Source organism: Suillus clintonianus, assembly GCF_016758775.1.
Source record: "Suillus clintonianus strain FC179 chromosome Unknown DEU56scaffold_27, whole genome shotgun sequence".
NCBI classification, from domain to species: Eukaryota; Fungi; Basidiomycota; class Agaricomycetes; order Boletales; family Suillaceae; genus Suillus; species Suillus clintonianus.
In genome coordinates this window covers 216,992-241,119 of record NW_024539251.1, presented here as the reverse complement: position 1 = coordinate 241,119, position 24,128 = coordinate 216,992, and the positions used below count along the sequence as shown (strand labels likewise).

Below are 24,128 nucleotides of genomic sequence, written 5' to 3'. Positions count from 1 at the left end.
AGGTGTGCACAACTTCTACGCGTAAGTTTGACTGTCGAAGGTGCTTTCTTGACGCAAGAATTCGCTCACAGGCAGAGATCTTCGAGTCTCGCCATCATTGAACTGAGCCTACCTGCTGGTACGTAGCCACGTTATGAATCGGATGATGTGTGTGAAAGAAATTTCAGAAATAATCCCTGATGATCCAGTCCGTTCTCTGCCACATAAAGTTCCGCAGCTGGTCATGACTACTGATGAAATAGATGCAGTGCCTCTCGAGAACAGCATTGAAGTGAGGACATCCCCTGAGGAAATCACTATAAAAGTACTGGATGGTACACGAACAGCATATGCGCACCAAGTTCATGAGCAAGTTCCGAGCGCAGGTCATATATATGGTGATGCGCCAAGACGTGTAAAGTTATTTACGGATCATGGACTCATTTGTACATACGGTCCCGGTAACATAGTATTCGCGGTACATAGTATAAAGGATAGACGACGACGAACGAATATCTCAGTCCAATAGACTGAAATGTGAGTACACATTTTCCAAGATACTTACTATACTAACTCGTTATTAGTTCTATTCCTAATAGACTGAGATTTCCATTTTCAGCCCTCCACTACCACTCGCTCGCATCATAATCTTCATAGTTCACCCATCACAATATGACCTACATCTCGAATGATCCCGCTTTGTGGCCGTTGGTCAATTGGATCCAGATATTCGGCTACTTTGTAGGTTCGTGGAGAGCAATTGGATAATGTTGGTGACACATTGTTGACTGCGGTTTCGCAGTTGCGTCACTTGCTGCTGTGGTATACGATTGGGGTGAGCGAGATGACACTTTCAAAGGGGATCATTGATATTCAAACGAGATTCAAGCATTAATATTCGGGCGAGAGGTAAGTTGATGATATTGTCGGCGCAGCCATCTCACTTGGAATACTTCAACAGTTCGAACTGATCTGGGTGAGAAAAGTCCCATACCATAAGTACAACAGGACAATGAAGTCGATTCGTGGCAGAGGCATCACTGGTCCGTCATGACTGTACTTTATATTTGTGTAAGTATCTTATGTTATAAGCGCAGTGGTCAAATTGTGCTGACTTTAACGTATGCTAGGTGCGCTACATTGGAATATCATATTCTATGTATGTTTTCAAGTCTAACTTTATAACTCTGCACTGTGCTAATGAGTCATCTCTCATAACAAGCATCTACATGCTGGGTATGTGTCCTCAAATATATTCATTTCTTCTGACTGACAGCATGCAGCGTATATCCAAGTCCCGATTACAGATTCAGTGGGTTTTCTGCACCGCTGCCTGTGATTCTCATTCAACTATTAATTAAACTCCTGCGTAGGGGTGAGTGATATTCTCGGCCAGCTTGTTTCTTTAACATAGTGACTGCAATAGCTGTGAGTTCATTTGAAGCATTAAGTCTACAATCTGCCTCGTTAACTAGGCTGACAGGCACTATTTTTTGGTTTGTCCAGGCGTGGGCCCCTATTGTCGTCAATGTCATGTTGGGCAGTGAGTTCAGCTGTGGCACTTTTACTTATATTGGATTGACTGAAGTACTATTCAAGTCGTCATGATGACTCGGATACATGCCATGTATCAGGGATCCAAAAAGATTCTCATCTTTCTCCTTGTGGTTTTACTGGCCTCCACGATTGCTGCTGTTGTTATGACAGTAATTGCAAACCTGGGTGTTTCAGGGGGTAAGCTTTTATTATAGACGAAAGCTCTAAGCACATTAAACTCATGGACGAATTCAAGAGGAGTCCATCCTTTCTGGACACCATATGTGTTTTTCCAACATCAACATAAACCAGATAGAACTTGATAGCGAGACCTATATACCCGCCGTAGTATGGGAAATTCTCGCCTTTTTTCTTGCAGTCTGGATTGTTATCAAACACATCCGTGAACTGCGATATTCGTCGGCAGGAACGACCACTGGAGACTATTTCACAGTGTTAGCACAAAGCCACGTGCTGTATTTTCTATCGTGAGTTCCGTGATTTGGATGTTACTGTGTTGTTCCGCTGAAGTTCCGAATGTACAAGCTTTGCTGTTGTGTCTTGTCTCGACCTCGGCTTACTGTCTCCAAATATCTTTGTACGTTGATCCATAACTCACGTCTGCATCTGACCACTCGTCGCTTCTACAGCACTCAACTTCTGTGGGAGATGGTGTTTATGGCGGTGCTCTCCAAATCGTCCAGATGTTGCAGATGTTTGTGCTGGGACCACGTCTGATCCTCAGCGTTCGGGAATATCACGCCAAGCTTCTGGCCAGGTCAGATGGGGGAACTGACATGACTACAATTTTTTTTGAGGAGCTTAGACATGTGTCGACTAGTGGTGGTATGGGAGATAATCAACCCTGGGTACTTGGCAGGGAACACGTAGATTTTGCTTGAAGTTTCGTTGTGGTATTTATCTAGAGCATCGTGGTATCTATTTACTTTTCCGAACTGATTTGGAGGATAGAACTTGGTCTGGGCAAACTAATGTCATGCTGCATCGCCCCTCAGGCTGGAACCATCAGCTTAGCCATACATGTACGGAGCCTACACAACGCCTCGTAATCAATGCATGCGGTATGGTGGGCCGTTTGCACCATAATTAAATCACGTGCACGCAGAAATTTCACGCACGCACACAGAAAAGAAATCGCGCGCAGACACTTCGACATTTTCAATACTAACTATGTATAAATTTTTGATGTAGGGTCAAAGGCAAAAAACAATCTTTAGGATTATCACAGTCCATTTAGCTGATTGTAGGGTAGATTCAGGTAGAGTGTCAGGAAAACTACGAAAATAACGAACAACTTCATTTCCTATCCCAGGGGTTGCGCTTTGCTTTGACGAGCATGTTGAATCCCGAACGGGACGACGAGAACCGTGGGGTGTTGTTGCGCATTGGATGAAGATTCTGCAGAAGGCCGGAGCCAAGTTCACGAGTCGAGGCGTAAATGCCGCCATCAAGGAAGTACCTGCTAATGTGAATGCGGAGGGCAGTATATCTTCACTGGCTGGGAGTAGTGCTGCCACAGTCCGGTCCCAGGCCAAGACTGAACCTCTCCAGAGGTTCACCGTTCGGCTGACGGTGAATAGGTTTGAACCTGTCTGAAACCTTTGTGTAGGTTTCACATAGAGCCGTCGCAGCTGACGGAGCAGAACTCGGGCCCACGAAGGAATTCTCTTTTCGTCTGTGAAGAGCCCACAAATATCATCTGCAGCGGCCATAAACGTCGCTTCCTTGACCACACTGGACGTGTTCATTTGGACTTGTTTGACTGGGGCAGGTTTTGGAACGGTGGTAGACGCTGATGCGGCCGTCGCAGGAGTTGCACTGATAGAAGGAGCTGGTGTACCTGTGCGGCTAGCTTTACCATTGACAGTAAGGTCCTTTCCGTGGGTATCAATGAGAGCTGCAGGGAACTCGGCAAACTTGGCCTCGAACGCCGGTGGGAGACGCGTCTTCACGAAAGTGAAGAGCATTCACTGAATAAATCGCAATGTTTCCCTCGGTCCCTTCGATTACGATAGCTGTCTTGCTGAAACCATTCCTTTGCCCATGGAGTGACATTTTGTTTTTCCAGTGCCAGTTCGCAGCGGAAGTTGGCATAGCCATCTTGGTGAGGATGCACTGGGCATTTGACGCAACACCTCGACATTGCTGTTGAACCCGGTTCGAACGCGAACTAGACCTCCTAAACGTGTTCAGAGGTGTTCGGTCCAGAGTTCGACCAACAGCTGAACCTGAACCTTGTGTAACTAGGTGACATTGAATGGGTGTAGGAAGAAGTGGATGATGCGGAAACATAATCTCCTGAAGACTTGAAAGTAGGTGGAGGCTGGCCACCGGTTGATGATAGACGAGCGAGAACTGACACGCGAAGACACTCATCACGTAGAACAGGAGATGTTGGCCGTTCAGGTACCCAGCCCACAGAAGACACGCAAAGAAAATCACATTAAATACGCTTAGCGCAGGACGAATGTCATCGCTCAGAGTCCCCAGACGTACCGCCATGGACTTGACTCCAGCCTTTTCGTTCTCCTTCTTGTCCTGAGATGCTGCTTCTCGTGGGGACCTGAAAGACGAGGGCATAGGAAATTGCGCCACGGTGGTACGAACAGGGCACTTCAACAGACAATGTGGGCCGGAAAGGTGAAGACTGAGGAGCAGTGCTCATGGAGGAAAACTTTGTCGAACTCGGAGATACTTGGGGTATTGAGAATGTGCTTAATTAATCAGTAGCTCGTACTTGGTCTCCTCCGCCATTAGGATTTTGTACATAGTTAGTATTGAAAATGTCGAAGTGTCTGCGCGCGATTTATTTTCTGTGTGCGCGCGATTTGAGTGTGCGCGCGTGAAATTTCTGCGTGCACGTGATTTAATTATGGTGCAAACGGCCCACCATACATGCGGATTCTGCTAACACACGTGGAGATCTTATGCAACAGCGAGAATGGCTCGTCACTGTCCTAAAGTCCAGCGTTTCAAAGCGTTTCGAGTCTTTACTGGTACTCATGACGCGACTTCATTTCCCTTTGCCTCAGTTTATGGGCATTGGGCAGTGGGAACTGAGTGCTATTCCTTTCGCTCCGCTTCGATAATGGGTACGTCACCATCAACCAGGTCATTTCGGAACTATCAATTTCAACCCGGACCCGTCAGACATTCTACAGCGAGCGCGGAGAATGATGTTGGCAGTCCCACCTTTGTGTTTGGAGAATTCTAACCAACTCAGAGACCCTTCCGGTATTTCAATATGTCATGATCGGATGGTGCAAGGGGAAATCCTCGAGAATTTGCAAGACTGGCAGTACTAGCAGTGTTGATTGGCCGTGGTGCCACACCTTCGGTATCCGCTCTTGAGACGCTGGTGCAGCATATTCTCGTCTCCGATTAGGCCATACATCATCGTCTCGAACTTGTAGGTTTGGGAGGTGGATTTGAACCTTCCGACAGTACGCAATTCAGGTAAGAGGATTCATATTGATCATAAAAAAGATGAGGAAAGAGCTCATACCGCAAGTCACCATCTAGCCTTCATTTATCAAGCTTGACAGATTGACTGTATCGTTGAAGTTTGATATGGTAGCGACGTTCAGACGGCCAAAAGCTAGCCGTGGGAATGCCAATTTGGTGGATTCAGGGCGACGATCACACCGGACCCGATTGAGGAATTCCTGCATCTAGGTGCGAATAATATCCAACCATCCACAATTGATTCTGTAACCTGTTTTCAGGATCACTAACCCGCGGTGAATTAGATGCACACATCTGCTACACATAACCTTACTTCCGAAGGCGCCTTTCTTCACGCAGTCTTAAACTGCACTCATAAGCAGAGTTCTTCAAGTCTTGCGAGAACCGAAGCAGCACCCACTCAATCACGCCGTGGGTGTATCGCCATGTTGTGAATAGTGCAAAGCAAAAATACTAAATATTTCCCGATGGGTGCGCTGAAGTTGACAACGACTCGGCTATCTCCAGTAGTCTGCCTCTCGACCAAGGTGCCTGATGGCGCCAAAGTTATTCTGATCATCGAAAGTCTCTATTACGAACAGTCCGTTCTTCGCCCTGCACAACTAAGGTTCTGCAGTTTTCTCTCCGTTTAAGTGGTGACTACATCCTTACTGATGGAACGGATGCAGAACTTTTCTCGAGAACGACTTGGCAACACGTTACCAGGATTTCTTGGTGTTCTGCTTCGTATGTTACAGATGATGTAACAGATCAAGAAATATGTACGTGAATTAGACCGACCGCTTCTCAGACCCCCGTTCTACTCACATAATAATAGCTGCCGCGGCCAATCAAGGTGTTGATTCAACGACAACATATACAGCTTGTTCATTATAAAAGTGCTGGATGGTGGTATGCCTAGATAAACACCATTGTTCCCCCAAGTTCACCGATACCACTATGACCTACGTCTCGAATGATCCCTCTAATTGGCCGTATCTCGAATGGAGTCGTAGATACAACTATTTTATAGGTTCGTCCCACGATGTTGGTGATATTTTACTGCCGTTGACTGTGGTTTCGCAGTTGCATCCTTGACCGCGGTGATATATGATTGGGGTGAGCGAGATATTACTTTACGAGGGGATCATTGATATAGACACGTATTCAAGTACTGACGTTTGCACAAGAGGCAAGTTGATACCATTGCCAGTGCAGCCATCTCACTAATCATGCTTCGACAGTTCGAATTGATCTGGGTGAGTAGAGTCCTATATCAGAAGCAAACAGGATGATATAGATGATTTGGGGTAGAGGCAACGCTACTCCCTCATGAATGTTCTTTATGTTTGCGTACGTATCTGACATTATAAACGCAGTTGCCAAGCTGTGCTGACTTTAACATATGCTAGGTGCGCTACATTGGAATACTATTTTCAGTGTATGTTTTCAGCGCTAACCACATCATGGGTACTGCTAATAAGTTGTCTCTCACAATCAGGGTCTACATATTGGGTATGCGATATCTGATGTGTCCATTTCTTCTGACTGATGACATGCAGCGAATTTCCAAGTCTCAATTACAGATGCAGTGGGTATTCCGCACCGATTCCTGTCGTTCCCATTCAGCTACTAACTGCACTCTTACATAGGGGTGAGTGATATTCTCTGCCGGCTTGTTTCTACATAACAACTTCAACAGCTGTGAGTTCATTTGAAGCGTTCATTCAAAAAATGTACATCAGTAACTGGGTTTTCAGGCAATATCATTTGGTTCATACAAGCATGGACGCCTGCCATAATCAATGCCATGCTGGGAGGTGAGTGTGGTACCTTAATGGTATTGACTTGACTGAAATATCATGCAAGTCATCATGACAACTCGGATACATGCCATGTACCAGGGATCCAAAAGGATACTCATCTTTCTCCTGGTAGCCCTGTTGGCTTGTACAATCGCCTCCGTGATTATGACGGTAATAGGAAACCTCGGTGTTTCAGGGGGTAAGCTTATTTTATGAATGAAATCCTGAGGACTCATGCACGAATATCAGTGGAGAACATCCTTTCTGGCAACCACCAGTGTTCCGAAAACATGAGCCCAGAGGATATACGTCTGAATGCTGAGACTGTGATACCCACCATTGTGTGGGAGATCCTTGCCTTGTGTTTTGCAGTCTGGATTGTCGTTAAACACTTCCGCGAACTGCAAAAATCACCGACAGGGCCGAATATCAGAGACTGTTTCACGGTGTTAATGAAGAGTCATGTGCTGTACTTTGTAGCGTGAGTTCAAGTGATGTGGATATTATTACCTCACTGAAGTTCCGGATGTGCTAGCTTTGCTGCTGTATCTTGCTTCAACCTCGGCACACTGTCTCCAAATCTCTCGGTGCGCTGATTCGTGACTGTCACCTACATCTGACTACTGCTCATCATCTCTACAGCCCTTCTCCGTGGGAGTCAGTTTTTATTATGGCATTGGCGAAGTTGCCCAGGCCGTACAGATGTTTGTTCTGGGACCACGTCTCATCCTTAGCCTTCGACAATATCATGCTAAGCTCGTGGCGAGCTCTGACGAAGGCACTTGCGTCACTACAATGGATTTCCATGAGCGCAGATACGCATCAACCAGGGGTAGTGTGTAGCATGGGGAACGATCCAACAGCCACAGGTATCGTGCACCGCATGTAAAAATTTTGTCGTGTTTATTTGGACCTTATGGTATTTATTTGATGTTTCAAAGTGATTTGGAGGATATGATTTAGTCTGGGACAATGTGGTATCACTTAGCGCTGACAATTAAAGACTCTTTTCCTTCTATTTGGTCTGCTTACAGGATAGCGTCACTACTGGCCAAACTGCCGACTGCTGGTACATAGTGGTGCATGTACAATGGAATATTGCACGTTTCGCACTCAGAAGTCCGAGTTTTGTTCACATATGAGCAATTTGATACAATAGATGAGAATGTCTCGTTAATTCTTCGGAGAGAGTTCAGCTTTAAATTCGCTACTTTGAAGTTCATCCTGACTCCTCGTAAAATGACTATAATGTCTGCGAGCTAGAGTGACGCGGACGAGTCAGTCACTGATTCACACTGCACAGGTGACATGGCCAACAATATGAAGGGTAAGTGTGGCCGCAGTGGCTGTGCTGACGCGAACCAGTGACTTTTAAATTACAGTACTTAGCACAATCACCCTGTTGTACGACTGGCATTAACTATAATCAGATGGCGGAAGGCAGTATTCATCAAAATTCCTCGATCCCATCACGGCGAAGTCGACCGCAGTAACTTTGTTGTTCCCACCGGTTCGCAAAGTCACTTTGATCCTCGCACCCATCATCATCAGTCCGTTTCTCTCTCGCGCACGGCTTTGTGTTAGAAGGAACCATATGGTATCTGATTGAACTGATACAGAATATCTCGAGCACGCAGCATTGAGACAAGTTCCATCACGAACAGATTTTCCCAGTGTTCAAATATTCCCTGCATTTAGATCCAAAATCCCAAAAATGAACTTTGGTTCTATTCAGCACTGGCTTCTGACGCTATTCCCTATATATTCTATTTCAAGGATTTCATACGACAATGGTTGCATACAACCATCAATCAGGGATCCGATTCAGGGAATGGAACTTGAAATCCACACAGATCTCTATAAAAGCGCTGGATGGTGGTGTATCCGAAGCTGCACGAACGCTATCGCTATTCGTGTATCAAGTACGCCAATTCCAACTTGAACATGACCTTCATATCGGATGATCCCGCTTGGTGGACGACAATCGATTTGGAACGTGTTATGGACTATTTTATAGGTTCGTGAGGAGCAAGTCGTCGGATGACGTTCAACATGACATCTCACTCTATCTTTGACTTGTGGTTTTACAGTTGTATCCTCTACTGCAGTAGTATATGACTGGGGTGAGCGAGCTACTACTTGCCGCGGCGATGATTAATATCTGTTTCAAGCACTGACATTCGCCCAAGAGGTAAGTCAATGTCATTTCCGGCACAGCCATCTCACTGATAATCATTCGATAGTTCGAGCTGGTCTGGGTGAGCAGAGTCTACATTACTCTGAAGCATAACACGATCTGACAATTTATTTCGGGCAGAGGCAACGCTGGTCTTTCATGACTGTCTTATATATCACTGTGTGTAGCTCATGCTATAAACGAAGTTGGCAAGTTGTACTGACTCCAAAATATATTAGGTTCGCTATGTCGGAATAACATATTATGTGTATGTTTGAAAGTTCAGAGAGCTGACAATACACTGCTAATAATCGATGTCTCACATATTCAGCGCATGCGAATTGTGTATGTATCCTCACATACTCGGTATCCATCTCTTCTGAGTCTCTGACCGGTGACATCCAGTAAGTATCGTGTTAGTCTCGATAAGCGATGCAGTGCGTATCCCCTGCCATTCCCATTCCCATTCAACTGCTTACTGTACTCCTACTTAGGGGTGAGTGATATCTTCAGCCGGCTTATTTCTATATAATGACTTCAACAGCTGTGAGTTCATTGGAGATCGAGTGGAAGGCCGTCACGTCGACGGCAACACTAAGGATCAGACAGCAATAACGTGGAAGAGAGTGTGATTGCAAAGTGCGGAAAGGAGATGATCCGTAGGTATGTGCACAGCACGGTATATATAGTGATCAGTAGATCGACGGTGTCCAATCAGCTATCAGCGACGCATCAGAACCTCAGAAGAGAAGTGACGTCGTGTGTTCTATGACGTAGTAAGCCGAGATCGGCTTACACCCTTCCCAACTATGTTTTTTTTGAGCCTTCGTTCTCCCAAACATCTAACGCTTCACAGTCTTCCAGCTCCCGCCTTGGTAGCCATTCGTCGTCTGCTTCATCGAATCCGACCCAGCGTACGAGGAACTGTTTCCCCCTGCCCACCCGTCGTTCGTCTATAATCTTTTCAATGAAGTTTTCATGTTGGCCGTCTTCGGTTACCACTGGACCAGGGCGAGGTAGTTCGCGTGAAGGGAAGAGTGACGAGTCATTAGCGTGATATTGTCGTAGATGACTTGAATGAAAGGTTGGAAAAATGTTGGGTGAATTTGGAAGATCCAGCGTGTACGTGGAGGTTTCAGGGTGTGCATCGAGTATGGTGTAAGGCCCGTCGAACCTGGGCATGAATTTGGCAACGCGGTTGTCCCCCTTTTGTATGTATTCTCTTCGACAGTGCTTAGTTGCTAGCATAACGCGGTCGCCCTTCTTGAGTACGAGTTCGGGAGAGCGATGTTTGTTGGTGCTGGTTGCTTGTGCCGCCTTGGCCATAAGGAGGTTGTCTTGAGCTTCGAGTACGTTGAGCTGTAAGTCCGTTAAGATCTTGCGTACGTCTTCGTATTCTGGTTCTTCTGTGGATGCGTTCCCAACGTCGACGAGTGGAGGCAAGACTCGTGGTGATCTGCCTAGGTGTAACTGGAATGGCGAAAATCCGGTGCTTGCGTTGATGGTGTTCATCAGTTGGAAACGCACACGAGGGAGGGATTTCACCCAGCCTTTATGATTTCGATCCACGTAATACCGAAGACACTGATTGACCGTCTTGTTCGTTCTCTCGCTAGATCCATCTGTTTCCGGGTGGTAGGCTGAAGACATCTTTAATTTGATCCCAGTTAGTTTATGTAAAGAGCGCCAGAATTTCGACAGGAAAATCTTATCGCGGTCTGAGACAATTTCTCTTGGGAGGCCGTTTTCACAAAACCAGTTGTCGAAAAACAATGTGGCGAAGTGTTCGGCTGTAATGTTGGATTTGCATGGCACTAAACGAATGTCAGAGTTTAAACGGTCAGTCATAGTTACCAGCATGTTATAACCACAGTCCTCGGGTAGTGGCCCGATAAAGTCTATCGCAACTGAGTCACCGCGCGCGTCTGGTACTGGTAAGGGATGTAGAGGACCTGAAGTCGCGGTCGTTCTTGATTTGTTTCGCATGCAGTCCATGCACGACGGTATATATGAGTCCACGAGGTCTCTTCTCATCCTTGGCCAATAGTATGATGCACGTAAGAGTTCGTATGATTTGTCCGCGCCGAAATGTCCCGACACGTCGTGTGCGGCATGAAACAGGAGTTCGCGAAGGTTGTCGACTCTTGGAATTACCAGTCGACCCGAAACGTAGAAGAGGCCGCGTTCGTCTTTGGTGAGGCCCGGCAGGGACTGTAGAAGATCGTTTAGTTTATTACACCAGGGATCCTGTGCGTACCCGGCGAGGACACGCTGCACCAGCGTGGGGTCGCTCTGTAGTGTTAATATGGAGGCGCATATTTGCGTAGGTGATATGGTGTCTGTACGACGAGATAGTGCGTCTGCTGCCGTGTTAAGTTCTCCCTTGAGGTAATGAATTTGGAGGTCGTATTGCGACATGTATTCGGCCCAGCGGGCTTGTCGTCGGGATAAATCTCGTTGTGTGTTGAAGTTCTCTAGGGTACGATGGTCAGTGTAAACCTGTATGGGCATACCCAATAATTCCATCCGCCATTTCTTGAGTCCTCTGATAATTGCTAGAAGTTCCTTCTCGTGGACGGGATAGTTGAGTTCCGCCCCACGCAGCTGTGTTGAGTCAAAGGCTACAGGACGAGATGATTCGCGGGTTACCCCCCAAGATAGAACTGAGCCTGTCGCGTAGTCCGAAGCGTCGCACGTGAGAAATATGCGATTGTCGCCAGGGTTGTCATGGTCGATAGACGTAAGGCACTGAGGACTTATTACGAGGGTCTTGATGTCGTTAAACGCTTTCTGATGGGTGTCCGACCATGCTGGGAAATGCAGTTCCGCTTCCTTTGTTGTTAGTGCGGACAATATGCGTGTGTGCTTCGCGACTCCAGGAAGGTGATCCGATAAATATCTTACCATACCCAGAAAGGCGCGCACGTCCGAAGCCTTGCGAGGTCGTGGCCAATCCAAAATATGTTCAATCTCTGAGTTATCCGCTTCGATACCACGAGAAGATATGTGGTGACCTAAAAAGTCAATTTCTGTGCAGAACAATGAAGTCTTCATTGAAGAACAGTAGAGGTGCGCTTCTTGCAGGGCAAGCAATACCAAGCGCACGTTAGCTTCATGTTCTTCGAGTGATTGAGACCAAATGATGATATCGTCCAAATACACATGGCAGATCTTCCCAATTAGATGTCGTAAGGCAGTCATCATGCGACGTTGATGCACCGCGGGCGCGTTTCGTACCCCCATTGGCATGACGGTCCACTCGAACTTGCCGAACGGTGTGTGTACCGCGAGAAATTTCATATCCTCGGGATGTACACGAGTCTGAAAGAATGCGTTAGTCATATCTATTTTACCGAAAAACTTCCCTCTTGCGCAGTCTTTCAAAATTTCATCGATTCGTGGTAATGGGTGGTTGTCCGGGACGGTATTTTGATTGAGATGACGGAAATCGTTGACCCAGCGAGGTAGAACCGTTGGGTCCGCCTTCGGTATGATGAATGATGGTGACGACCACTCACTATCCGAGGGTCGCAGTCGTCCGCTCTGTAAATGTGAGTCCAGGAGAGTCTTCCATGCGGCCCGATATTTCTTGGGGCAGTCATACGAGCGTTGTTGCACTATTTTGTTAGCGTCCTTAAGGTTGATACGAAAGAGTACATCACTTGGCATTGTATCATTGTGTGGGATATCGGCAGGGAAGCGCTCCGAGAACTCTTGTTTTAATTTGTGATCGAGCTTCTTCAGCTTCTCTTGATAAAGAAGGTCGTTGATCTTCGATTGAACCGCCGCCACAACGTCAACACCGGTTACCGTTTCGCACTCGTCATCAACAATCTTTTTCAGCTCGGGAAGTACACATTTGAGTTCTGCGACGATCTTGCGCTTGGTCCAGAATAATTCGGGACCCGACATTGATGACCGAGTTACCTTAGCAGGAGGCGTTGCTGGCAGTTGTTGTAGCAGGTCGTAGTTAGCATCCTTAGCCACGCACGTACGTAGTTCATGGTCAATCACGATTCGATTGTGTTGAAGGAAAGGACCACCAAGTAGTAGCGGCGTACAAAGGTTTGGTGCCACAATGGCACGTACAGTGCGAGACATAAACGCGTGGTCCAACGAAGTACAAGAGAGTTTGACGTAATGCGAAAGTGAAATGGAGTCTTTGTCTTGAGACAATGCGAGAGAGATGGGTAGCGGTTTCGACAGTTTGCGACGGCGTAGTCCGAGTTTATCAACAATATCTTCACCAATCAGAACTAGAGAGGAACCGTGGTCAATAAGCGCAGACACGGATATAGGAGAAGTAACCGCAGGCCCGTCAATAAGACAGTTCCAGCGAAGGTGAGGGGTTTGTAGCGGAGCCACGCACTCTTCGCCGGAGTCAGTACCATTCCCCAGTGCCGCAGATGGCATAACGACGGCTATGGTATCTGTTTCGTTGTCTTCTACGTCGACGGCTGCTATTACGCCAGTACCCTTCCTGGCCTTCTTCGCGGCGATCGTTGACGTGGTTATTGCTTTGTAGGTAGCGCCATCGGGAAATCCCTTCTGGCACGCCGCAGATCCATGGCCAGCGAACGGTTCCCGACACTTAAAGCAACCATCATTATCACGAAGGAGCTGTCGTTCTGCATCTGTGAGTGGTGGGAGGCGAACAAAGTTCTTAGACGTTGAGGAGGAAGAATTGGTGCTCTTGTTTGCCGTTCGTATGTTGGCGAACAGTTTCTTGTCGTTGCTGGTCTTGTCCGTGCCATTGCGTGCCCGTTCTGCGCGCAGGGCGGCTTCGACTGCGCCTTTCTGACGTGCGAAGTAGCGGAGACGCTTGTCATCGAGCAGTCGTACCTTCTCCAACCATTTGCGTAAGTCAGGCTCGTCTATCTTCTCAGCATAGTAATCCGCCGCTAAGTCTGAATTCATGTGCGATTCGAGATGATATAGAATGTTGACGTCATCGAGATGGGATTTGGTGTCACGAAGCAGGGTGTTTTGACTTTGAACGTCGATAGCCCACTCAGCGAACGGCCGTTGGCCCTGGGTTGATGCGAGCATCTTGCGGCGAACAGCGTCTGACCAGTCTGTAGGTAGCCAATAATCCCGTACGGCCGCCATATATTCCTTGAAGGTGAGAGCATCGAGGACGTCCTGATTGTTGAGGTACCAGTCTTGGACGATTGGGTCCTGCATGCCCCACGCAACTTTCTTGACCTTGTCAGCGTCCTTTACTTCCTTATGAAGAAACAATTGGAGACAGCCCATTTCCCAGGCGCGTAGCGCCTCGGGCGTTATTTCACCCGCGGTGAGAAATGGTGGTTTGCTTGCTGACGATTGTTCAACGCGTGCTGTTTTTGTCGTTGTCGACATTGTCTGGGGAACACACTGAGGAGTTGTGGATTCCGAGGAGGAGGATCTATCCGTTGGGGTTGGGGACGGAGGGCGATCAGATATCACAGATGGTACGTGTGGGTTCGCGTCTGTGGTCGGTGGTGTTGTGCCAACCTTACTACGACTGCGTGTAGTGACAGTCGTAGGAGGTACGCTACGGGAGCGACGAGGAGGCAGTTTGTATGTGCGGTATCGGGCTGACCTGAGTCAATGCCCTGACAATCGGTACGGTGTTTCTGATAAGACCGTGAGGTCAGATCGACGGAACGGAGGGTCGGTAGGAGAACGGTGCGGTAGTCGATATGCTCGACTTCAATGTTAAAAAAAAGTGGAAGGCCGTCACGTCGACGGCAACACTAAGGATCAGACAGCAATAACGTGGAAGAGAGTGTGATTGCAAAGTGCGGAAAGGAGATGATCCGTAGGTATGTGCACAGCACGGTATATATAGTGATCAGTAGATCGACGGTGTCCAATCAGCTATCAGCGACGCATCAGAACCTCAGAAGAGAAGTGACGTCGTGTGTTCTATGACGTAGTAAGCCGAGATCGGCTTACATCGAGTCCACCAACGTGCACCAGTAACTGGTATTTTTCAGGCACTATCCTTCACTTCGCACAGTCGTGGACGCCTGTCATCGTCAATGCCATGCTGGGCGGTGAGCTACTCGGCTGCAATACCTCCTTTTTGTTGACTAATATTGCACAAGTCATCATGATGACTCGGATATACGCGATGTATCAGCGATCCAAAAAGATGCTCATCTTTCTCGTTGTACTTTTGCTGGCTTCTACTATCGCTACCGGAGTGATGACCGCAATAGGAGACAGCTATGTTTCAGGGGGTGAGCTCTAATTATGGACGAAACTCTTGAGCGCCTGAGGCTTATGGACGAATTGCAGAGGAAATAATACTCTCTGGCAACTCTCAGTGTCTCACCGGTTATGCTAACTTAGAAGCTATGCAACTGACTCGCGAGACTTTGATACCCACTCTTATATGGGAGATCCTCGCCCTGTGTCTTGCACTTTGGATTGTTATAAAACACTTCTGTGAAGTGCGACAGATGCCGACAGGAGGAGACTCTTTTATGGTGCTAATAAAGGGCCACGTGCTGGACTTTGTGGCGTAAGTTTAGTTATCTGTATTTTATTATTTTGTTTCACTGAAGTTTTGCGTGTGTTAGTTTTGTTGCGGTGTCTTGCTTCAACATTGGCTCGTTGTCTCCAACGCTCATGGTGCGTCCGGTCTGACTGACATCTGTATGAGTACTCCTCATCATTTCCAATGCAGGACTCATCTTCCGTGGCAAGTACTATATATTTTGGCATTCTTCAAATTGCCCAGCCCATTCAGATGTTTGTGCTGGGACCGCGTCTCATCCTTGGCATTCGAGAATATCATGCTAAGCTTGTGGCCAGCTCCGACGAGGGCACTGGTATGAGCACAATTGCTTTCCAGGAGCGCGGACACGTATCAACGGGCAGTAGTGTTTAGCGCGCGAAATGATCGAAGTTATCTGGCTAAATTCTTTATGGACATGTGGTATCACTTTTGACCTTCGTCGTACGTGGTATTTATGTGGAGGATAGGCAAATCAATATCAGGCCGCAGCGCGCACCACTGCAAACAGGGAACAGGGAAGCTGCACAAAGATCATTGCAAACGTTCGGTGCACCGACTTCATAGTCTATGTCTTTCCATTACACGTTACAGATCAATTTACTATTGTCATCGAGTGTCGAATTCGAATCACGCTGTTTTCAAATCGACCTCCCCAAATGGGGGTGATTAGATTGTACAGGCAAAGTGGCAACTTTGTAGCTTGTATGATGTACGTGTTCCTTGCCTCATAACCTCCACTATCTGCTACAACTGCTTCAACAAATCTGCCATGGGTCCTCCTCGCCGAGCTCGTTCTAATTCTTCTGTATCAACACACTCTCAGCAACATCGTCATCAACAGCCGCAACCACTAGAGCCAGCTCCTCCAGAAACAATCCCGTCTGCACAATCACATCTAGGAATGTCTCCTCAGTCGCGCTATCTCTCGAACATGAAGGTTGTTCGTCGAAGAGACCCTTCTATTGTATCCATATTCGATCAGTTCAGCCACGTTTGCGTGTACCACCATAACGGCGACAAATGGGAGAAGCAAGGTTATGAGGGGAGTATGTTTTTGTACGAGCGGTGCGTTCACCACATCTGTTTGGCATATCTGCAGACTCATCTTCTGTAGGGACTCTTACCCACCTTATGGTCTCTACATTTTGAATCGTGTGGGCATGGATGACTACATCCAGCGACTCTATCCAGAAGATGGCATAGGCGCACATGGTTCCTATCTCATGATGCGTCATTATCCCGACTTTACCACACGCAGGCTCGCAGACGCACGAGACAAACTACCCCTTTCCAAGCAGGAAGGTCCTGCCTCTAAATTTGCTCCCGAGTTCGTCGTGCCAAATCTAGGACAACTACAAGATACTGAGAAAGGCCGATCCCAAACGGTCGGGTTGTGGTGCTTTGCAACTGATGCAAGAGAAAGCATGCAAGATGTTGTGTTGAGGTGAGCGGCAGGCCTTTCACGATTCTTGTATATACTCTGACGTGCTTGCAGATTGCATAGCTATATCAAGAAGAATCTTCCGTATCCGGAGGAGTATAGATATGGCCCGGATCGTCCTCCCCCGAACTTCCGGTCGTCATCGAGGGCCAGTGGTGGGTGGACTGTAATCTCATTTAAAAATTTGCTCTCAACGTTTTGTAGAACGTTCACATATGCGCTCGGCATCGAGCGCATCCAATACTAGCAGCATACATAGCATTTCAGAGTCGGAAGAGTATCACACAGGAAGTAAACCCGCACCCTCGGATAGTAGTCGTTCCAACGGGAATGTATCTGAGCTCGATAAACTCTTTGCCAAGCTGGGAGGCACGAGTTCTACTCCACAGCATCTGTCCCTACAATCGCAGAATAATGAGGCCTCTGCAAGTTTACTGGCAGGCCTACCCGGCGGCGGGAATTCTCATAGAACGGCGTCTGTTCCGCCACCGACCTCCAATTCCGTTCCTCCAACTCGCGGATTAGCTTTGTTGGATACCATCTTCGCCTCCGCACCACCGCCAAGCCAACCCAATCGTGGGCCGTCTCGCACCGGAACGGCATCAGCTTCCCTCCCCCCGCATACCTCCACACATTCACAATCCGCATATACTACACAAGCTCAGTCTACCACATACACTGTTGGACACACTGCCAGCTCACACAATCCGCTCATCCTTTCTCCCAAACCAACGTCTACTGCACTACCTCAGGTGCTTAACCAAGATGTCATCTCGACGCTTCTTGGGCTCCCCGCGTCGCGTGCCTATGAGGGTGATAACGAGGCAAGTGATGACGGGTCTATTTCAGAAGGAGGATATTCTGTTTCTAGCACTGTACTTGATGCTGATGCAGAATATAACGTGGAGCTGCAAGCTGCAGGGTCATCCTCCGGGCTGCCACTCCTCTCTGTACCTATGGGCCAAGCTGAGTACAACAGCACAAGAAATGGGAGCAGCAGAACTCTGGGCGATGTAACCCCTCGCCCACCGCTCCGAGGTTTCAACTCTGATATCACAGTGGTCGGGGACCTCCTCGCTGCTGCTCAGACTCAGAAGCACTCGCGTGCCTCACCACACCTTCATATTCCCTCTGTCGCACCTCCGCGACCTGGGGACCCAGATACCACGCCCACGTCGACCAGCGTCAATGGCACACACTCCGTACCCAAACCGCGCCCCCTTATTCCGTTCGAGGCAGATTCTGACTTGTGGCCATACCCTCGTGCTCCGTTTGTCGAGGCGGACTCTGATATGATCGAGCTCGACTTTGCCGATACGAGTGCGCTGAGTGATCCAGATGCATTTGCGAAGGAGCAGCGCTCGAAGAACAGGAGGAACCAGAAGAAAGGGCGGAAGGAGCGGGAGAAGGATCGTGAGCGAGAGAGAGAGGAGATAGAGAATAGCTGGGATGTGCCACCGCCTGTCAAGGCCATGCCACTTCCACAGCCTCAAGATGTCGTTTCGACACCTGCGGTCGTTGTCAATGGCAAGGCCAAGCATGTACGTAAGGAGCGTACTGGTTCTGTAGCCAGTCAGAGCTCCGTTGATGGCCCAAACACCATCGACGCCCATGCTGTGCATGCCTCTCTCCTGTCTGCTCTCGCTCAGAAGAAGAATACAAGTTCGAATAATTTATCGAGGAACGACTTTGTCCGGGAAGTTCTGACTCTCATACACGTATGTCTTCTATTCCTCCTCAAGTCTAGAGCACCCTCTGACTTTTCGTTTTGTTTTTAGACAGACAAAGATTTCGTGGACACTCTTTGGCAGGAGTACACCTCGAATGCGAAATGATGTCCTGGGGATGGCTTTGGATGTCTGGAAAACTCATTACAAGAGCTCATATATTTTTGCTCGCGATTGCTACCCCCACTACCCCTCCACTCCTTTGATGATGCGTATTGTAGGCGTTGCCGCTGTGTTGCCGAGTATCTTGTCAGGAACGTTTTGCATTCGATGATATTGTATTTGCTTCGTTTGATTCAAGTTTGGTTTGAGACTTCATTTCGGTGAGATATATATCATGTCGGGTTGTACAAGGCGGCCGGTTTTGAGAGCTACTTTTCCGCAAAAGTGGGCGGATAAATTATCATCTATGATTGTTACTTGAGAAACATTTCTCTATGTACGATCTTCGGATTCTGCATCACGCTGTAGATCCCTGTGACACTGTCTGTTCAGGAGGCTAGGATGGCAGAGCTTGTCGTTCACATTCAACAAATGCTACAATTTCCCCAACCGACGGACGACTTGCGCGAGGCAACCAGCATTGCTGTATGAACTCCCAGTGCCTGGGCGCTATTTGCGACTCCTTGGGAGGCTCTGGTTTCAAGCCCTTGATGACTTGCCCCAAGACCACAATATCCTTCTTCACGTTGTAGTAGGGGACCTTGCAAGTCAACACCTATAACATGTGCAAAATGAACAACGTCTTTCGGTCGAAAATTGAGTTACTAGCCTGCAGCGTGATACTTCCAAATGAGTATATGTCGCACTCGGTACTGAGCAAGACTTCATCATCCTCTGGTGCTTCACATAACTCTGCAGCTACCCATCGGACATTCCCTCGGATGGAGCTCGTAAAGTAGGAGGTGCCAATGAACTCCAGGATGATAGTGGAGAGACCAAAGTCAGCAAGGCATGCCCGACCGTTGCCGTAAATCAAGACATTTGACTAGAGAGTATGGACGTAAGTAATGAGGAATACGCCTTCTGTGAGCGGCTATACGCACCCCTGTCAGATCACCATGGACAACTGATTCATTGTGAAGGTATTGTAATCCAAGGGCAATGTCATTCAGCTAGCGTGTGTCTACACATCAGCAAACGTCTGGAGATGCTTGAAAAAGGGCTTACAAGCGAGAACTTATCTTGAGATGACAACACATCTTGTTGGCGCTCAAGAAAGCCTGTGAGAGCTCCATTATCAGCCCACGGGCAAATCATTGCGGGGTGGGGCCCAAAGTCGTTTGCTACTCCCCATAGGGGAAGGATGCTATCATGTTTAAGCCGGCCCCAGACTTTCAGCTCACGACGCACTCTCTAAGCCGTGTCATCATTGGAAAGATTAACATGCATGGAAGAGGGACATTACCTTCGCATTCTTCCGCATCAATTCCTCGTTATCCGACTCGAAAGCACGAATTGTCTTCGCTGCAACCTGCGTCATGTTCAAGATAATACTACCATAGGAAGCACTGTAAGCTGAGCATACCTGGACGATCTCACCGGCTTTCACTAAATCACACTTCCAGATGTCCCCAAAGCCCCCGAAATTGGTCGGATACTGCGATCTTCCCTGTAGGTCATTGGTAAGATCTTCCAGAAAATCTGACGCAGAACCGGGTAGCTCTTGGCTGGCTTCTTCCTCTGTTGCCGTTGTTTCCGATAAAGGTATAGTGGAAGTCTGGATAGCTGCGTGAGTCAGGGGTATATGTCAATAATGCACATCCATACATTCAGGAGTATGGCGCCTGGTGCTACTTTGTTATTCTGCTGGGATGGTGGCGTTTGTGACTTGGGTGTACTGGAGGGCTGCGAGGTCAGGATCGGCCGAGTTGAGTATGACCAGGTTGTGCTGGGACTAGTGCTCGTCGATTTGGAGCGGCTATTATACGTAGGCGAACTTGTTGCAGGCATATGAAGGTCGTTACGGCTGGGGATTGGCCAAGGTTTTGTTGTAGAAGACGAAACAGAACGAGAAGAAGATATCCGAGGAGGCGCGCTCTTCTGGGCTGATAACTTTTGCGGCTTAGGTATGCTCGATGACTGTGCGCTTGGGAGCGAGCTCAGCCGAGTCGAGGACGTCCAGGGTGTGTTGCTACGGCTGGTGTTGGTTGATTTGGGGTGGCCCCTATGTGAGTTTGCTGCAGGCATGTGGAGCTCGTTACGGTTGGGGATGGGCCAAGGTCTTGCAGAAGACGAGGGAGATCGAGAAGTAGACATCTGGCGGGGTGTATTCTTGTGGGCTGATGGTGTTTGTGGCTTAGGTGTGCTTGGCGGGCGTAAGCTTTCGGTCCAGCTTAGCCGAGTCGAGGACGTCCAGGTTGCGGCTCTACGACTGGTGCTTGTGCGGCCCCTGTCTGTAGGTAAATTTGCTGCAGACATGTGAAGCTCATTACTGTTGGGGGTTGGGCAAGGTCCCATAGAAGATGATGATCGAGAAGTGGGCATCTGGCGAGGTGAGTTCTTCTGGGCTGACGGCATTTGCGTCTTAGGTGTACTCGATCGCTGTGAGTTCGCGGTCGAGCTCAACCGAGTCAAGGATATCCTGGTTGTGCTGCTATGGCTAGTGCCTATTGACGTGGAACGGTCCCTGTTAGTAGGCGAACTTGCTGCTAACACGCGCTCGTTGCGGTTTGGTGGCCCAGGTCCTGTAGAAGACGAAAATGATCGAGAAGTAGACATCCCGGGAGGTGGTGTTGTTCGATTAGGGTCAGGTGGATTATGACCCCAGAACTTCCAGCCCTGCTTCGTCTTTTCCTCCACACTTTGGCGCCTTGTCTCTGCGCGCTTCCGAAGTTCTTCCTGTTGGACCTTCTGCTGGTGATGTCGACTGCTCGCCTCTGCCTCCCTACGAAGTAGTGCTCCCTCTCGTTGCGCAAGTTCTTCCTCTTTCCTCCGGATCTTTTCCTCTGTGGCGCGCGATGCCTCTTCTTTGAGTCTAACTTCATCTTCCTTGCGTTTCGCCTCCTCTGACTTTCGCAAAACGTCTCGTGTCATACGAATATCTTCCTCGACTAAACGCCTCGCTGCTGGCTCTTCACGTTGCCTGAGGTCTTCCACCCTTCTCTTGTCCTGTACCTCCTTCATCTCGGCTTTCTTCCCTTCAGTCTTCGTATGCTTCTCCTTCAACTTGGTTCCTGCTCCTTCATGTTCGGTTCCCGCCTCCCTCGTTTTTGCCCCCTCCTCCTGGTTTATGATATCGAGCTCTTTGCACATGATTTCATCATCCACGCGTTTGGCTTCCTTCTCCTCGCGCTCTTTCTGCTTAACCTCCTCCTCCCGTATAACATCCTCTCTCCTCTTTAATTCTTGCTCCCGCAAAGAAATTTCTTCCTCTCTCCTCCGGAAGCTCTCTTCTCTCTGGCGAATACTGCGCTCATCATACTCACACCAGTCAAAATCGTCATGGACACCATCATACATATGGACATGCTGAGTGTGATAGAGCCCGTAGCGCATGTCTTGCGAGGAGAGTCGAGTACGGAAGCTGGATGACGGCCAGCTCCGCGGGAGTTCATCCGGCGTCTGTGGAGAATCCGGGAACTCATGGTAGGGTTCGTACGGCGAGCGTGATGGAACATCCCAGTCTTTGGGACTCGGGCTGGATTGAAAGCTGTCATCGTCCAATGAGAACAATTTCTTGATGGCGATAGGTCTGCTGGCAGACGGTAGGGGTACCTGCGAGGACGGGAGGGAGTAAGAATATCCGGTGGGGACCGTAGAACTTGGGCTGTCTGAAGAGTTAGAGTAACCCGTGGGGACTGTAGAGCTCAGGCTGCCCGAGGAGCAAGAGTATCTGGCGGCGGGGACTGCGGTGTACGGGCTAGGTGCCACTGAATAGGATAAAGGTGGTGGTGGGTTACGCTCGTCCAGCCGCTCAAAGGTAGAGGAGCTGGTTTGGGCTTCAGTATGGGTGTACGACGCGGTTCGCCGTCTATCCCGAGCTCTATAAATGGCACTCCACTCTTGTTCCATGGCCGAAATACGATCTCTCCCCCTCTCCTTCGTATCAGTAGTCACATCATGCGGGTCGGTAGAAGACGGGATGTTGAGCACTGATGGTGCCCAAAAAGAGCTAGCGCTCGCCGCACTCCCCCTTCGCGCAATATTGGTGAAGGTATGAGACATCGGGGTATCTTCTTCAGGCGTTGACGGGAGCCAGGACTCTGGGAGGACAGGTCTGCTGGAATGACTCGCTGGCCAAAAGAGTCCCCTCTCATGAGCATCCATAGCTGAACGCGCGAACCTGGGCGCGTCATCTAGTTTATCGATGGAGGGCGAATGCTTTGGGCGCTCAAAACCTCTGTCTGCCATATCCGACGTGGATGATCCCATTGCGATGCTTGCACGACCCTTGTTGGTATCGCGAGGTACATGTTCACGCTCTCGGCTGGCTAAACGAGAGAGATCGTGCTTAACCTCTGAGAGCTCTTGCGGAGGCCAGGTAGCATGTTCGGGTGTGGGACCAAAAGTACGTGGCTCTGAAGTATTCGCAGAAGACTGCAAGGAAGAAGAAGACTGAGCAGTTTTGACCTTGATCTCACATTCTAGTGGAATACGGAACTGCTCCTCGGCAACATTACGGATGCTCTTTATTGGGGCAACCTCGGTCAATCGCTCGCGCTCGAAAGTACTGACTGGGGCTTTCGTCGATGTATCGTTGAGATTCTGCTTGGCCTCGGTGACCATGGAGCGCAAGTTGTTCTCGATATCGACTTTGAGGCCACTCTTCCATTTTTCGTCAGGCTCAAAATAGGCGGCGGATGTGGTGGTCGAGGATTCAATGGAATTGAGAACCAAGGTCGTCATTATGCATGAGTGACCAAGCAAAGTAGGTGTATACTGGATTATAGTGGCTAGCTGGTGAAGGACTGCCAATGAGGAGTCGGTGGGTACCTGCTAAAAAGGACTGTGCAAGAACGAGAGCCAAATCAGTGATTACATTAATGGACGACGACGACATGAACTAAACTGATGCGGGGATATGATAGATCTAATCATGAAGTTTAGAATCAACTGAGTCTCAAGTATAGGGACTCTTAGTACGCACCTTTTGGTCTCTAGCTATGGTTTGGGTCATGCAAGGCATGAATTACATCCAGCCGCAGCTCTATCCAGAATACAGCATATGCGCACATGATCTCATGATGCGATTACTATCCCGAGTTTATCACGCGCAAGCTCGCGGACTAGGCAAACGAGCCAAACTGGTAGGAAGGTCCCACCTTTAATTTGCTCCCCGAGTTTGGCATATGATATTGTTGTACTCGCCAGATCTAAGCCTAGGACTACTAAGAGACGCCAAGATCCAAGGCCGTTCATAGTTTATCATGATGCGGTGCTTTGCAACTGGTGGAAGAGAAAACATGCAAGACCGTGACGATGTTGAGGTGATCTCCGCTGCTTACGTGGCCGGTCCGCCGGGCAGCCCGGGATATGCCGGCAGACCTTT

The 24,128-nt window shown here is 48.6% G+C and overlaps 6 protein-coding genes across 6 annotated transcripts; 3 read left to right on the top strand and 3 right to left on the bottom strand.

Moving 5' to 3' along the window:
- The first annotated feature begins 1,054 nt into the window (after positions 1 to 1,054).
- Positions 1,055 to 2,475, top strand: DEU56DRAFT_286513 (uncharacterized protein). Its single transcript, XM_041345482.1, has 8 exons — positions 1,055 to 1,138; positions 1,202 to 1,215; positions 1,263 to 1,295; positions 1,463 to 1,522; positions 1,579 to 1,713; positions 1,772 to 2,003; positions 2,062 to 2,113; positions 2,166 to 2,475. Exons 2-8 carry the CDS (start codon positions 1,209 to 1,211, stop codon positions 2,415 to 2,417), a joined length of 771 nt encoding a protein of 256 aa, XP_041209541.1. The 5' UTR covers positions 1,055 to 1,138; positions 1,202 to 1,208; the 3' UTR covers positions 2,418 to 2,475.
- A 364-nt stretch (positions 2,476 to 2,839) lies between these two features.
- On the bottom strand, positions 2,840 to 4,305 carry DEU56DRAFT_755228 (uncharacterized protein; the record flags this gene model as incomplete). The annotated part of the gene is made up of 5 exons (XM_041349898.1): positions 2,840 to 2,934; positions 2,996 to 3,482; positions 3,508 to 3,764; positions 3,897 to 4,099; positions 4,274 to 4,305. 5 exons carry the CDS (start codon positions 4,303 to 4,305, stop codon positions 2,840 to 2,842), a joined length of 1,074 nt encoding a protein of 357 aa, XP_041209540.1.
- Positions 4,306 to 14,975: 10,670 nt separating this feature from the next.
- DEU56DRAFT_797697 (uncharacterized protein) lies at positions 14,976 to 16,115 on the top strand. Its single transcript, XM_041352957.1, has 5 exons — positions 14,976 to 15,002; positions 15,054 to 15,188; positions 15,247 to 15,472; positions 15,531 to 15,582; positions 15,638 to 16,115. Exons 1-5 carry the CDS (start codon positions 14,993 to 14,995, stop codon positions 15,839 to 15,841), a joined length of 627 nt encoding a protein of 208 aa, XP_041209539.1. The 5' UTR covers positions 14,976 to 14,992; the 3' UTR covers positions 15,842 to 16,115.
- Positions 16,116 to 16,189: 74 nt separating this feature from the next.
- On the top strand, positions 16,190 to 18,980 carry DEU56DRAFT_980002 (uncharacterized protein). The gene is made up of 5 exons (XM_041359766.1): positions 16,190 to 16,534; positions 16,584 to 16,913; positions 16,965 to 17,065; positions 17,115 to 18,628; positions 18,689 to 18,980. Exons 1-5 carry the CDS (start codon positions 16,239 to 16,241, stop codon positions 18,743 to 18,745), a joined length of 2,298 nt encoding a protein of 765 aa, XP_041209538.1. The 5' UTR covers positions 16,190 to 16,238; the 3' UTR covers positions 18,746 to 18,980.
- Positions 18,981 to 19,136: 156 nt separating this feature from the next.
- DEU56DRAFT_735007 (kinase-like domain-containing protein) lies at positions 19,137 to 20,291 on the bottom strand (the record flags this gene model as incomplete). The annotated part of the gene is made up of 7 exons (XM_041348417.1): positions 19,137 to 19,355; positions 19,381 to 19,382; positions 19,406 to 19,625; positions 19,684 to 19,752; positions 19,808 to 19,993; positions 20,046 to 20,111; positions 20,166 to 20,291. Coding segments are annotated over 7 exons (888 nt in total), but the record flags the coding sequence as incomplete, so codon positions are not given.
- DEU56DRAFT_286352 (uncharacterized protein) lies at positions 20,001 to 23,654 on the bottom strand. Its single transcript, XM_041345481.1, has 3 exons — positions 23,649 to 23,654; positions 20,166 to 23,585; positions 20,001 to 20,111 (listed from the first exon to the last, which is right to left on the bottom strand). Exon 2 carries the CDS (start codon positions 23,483 to 23,485, stop codon positions 20,375 to 20,377), a length of 3,111 nt encoding a protein of 1,036 aa, XP_041209536.1. The 5' UTR covers positions 23,486 to 23,585; positions 23,649 to 23,654; the 3' UTR covers positions 20,001 to 20,111; positions 20,166 to 20,374.
- Positions 23,655 to 24,128: the final 474 nt, after the last annotated feature.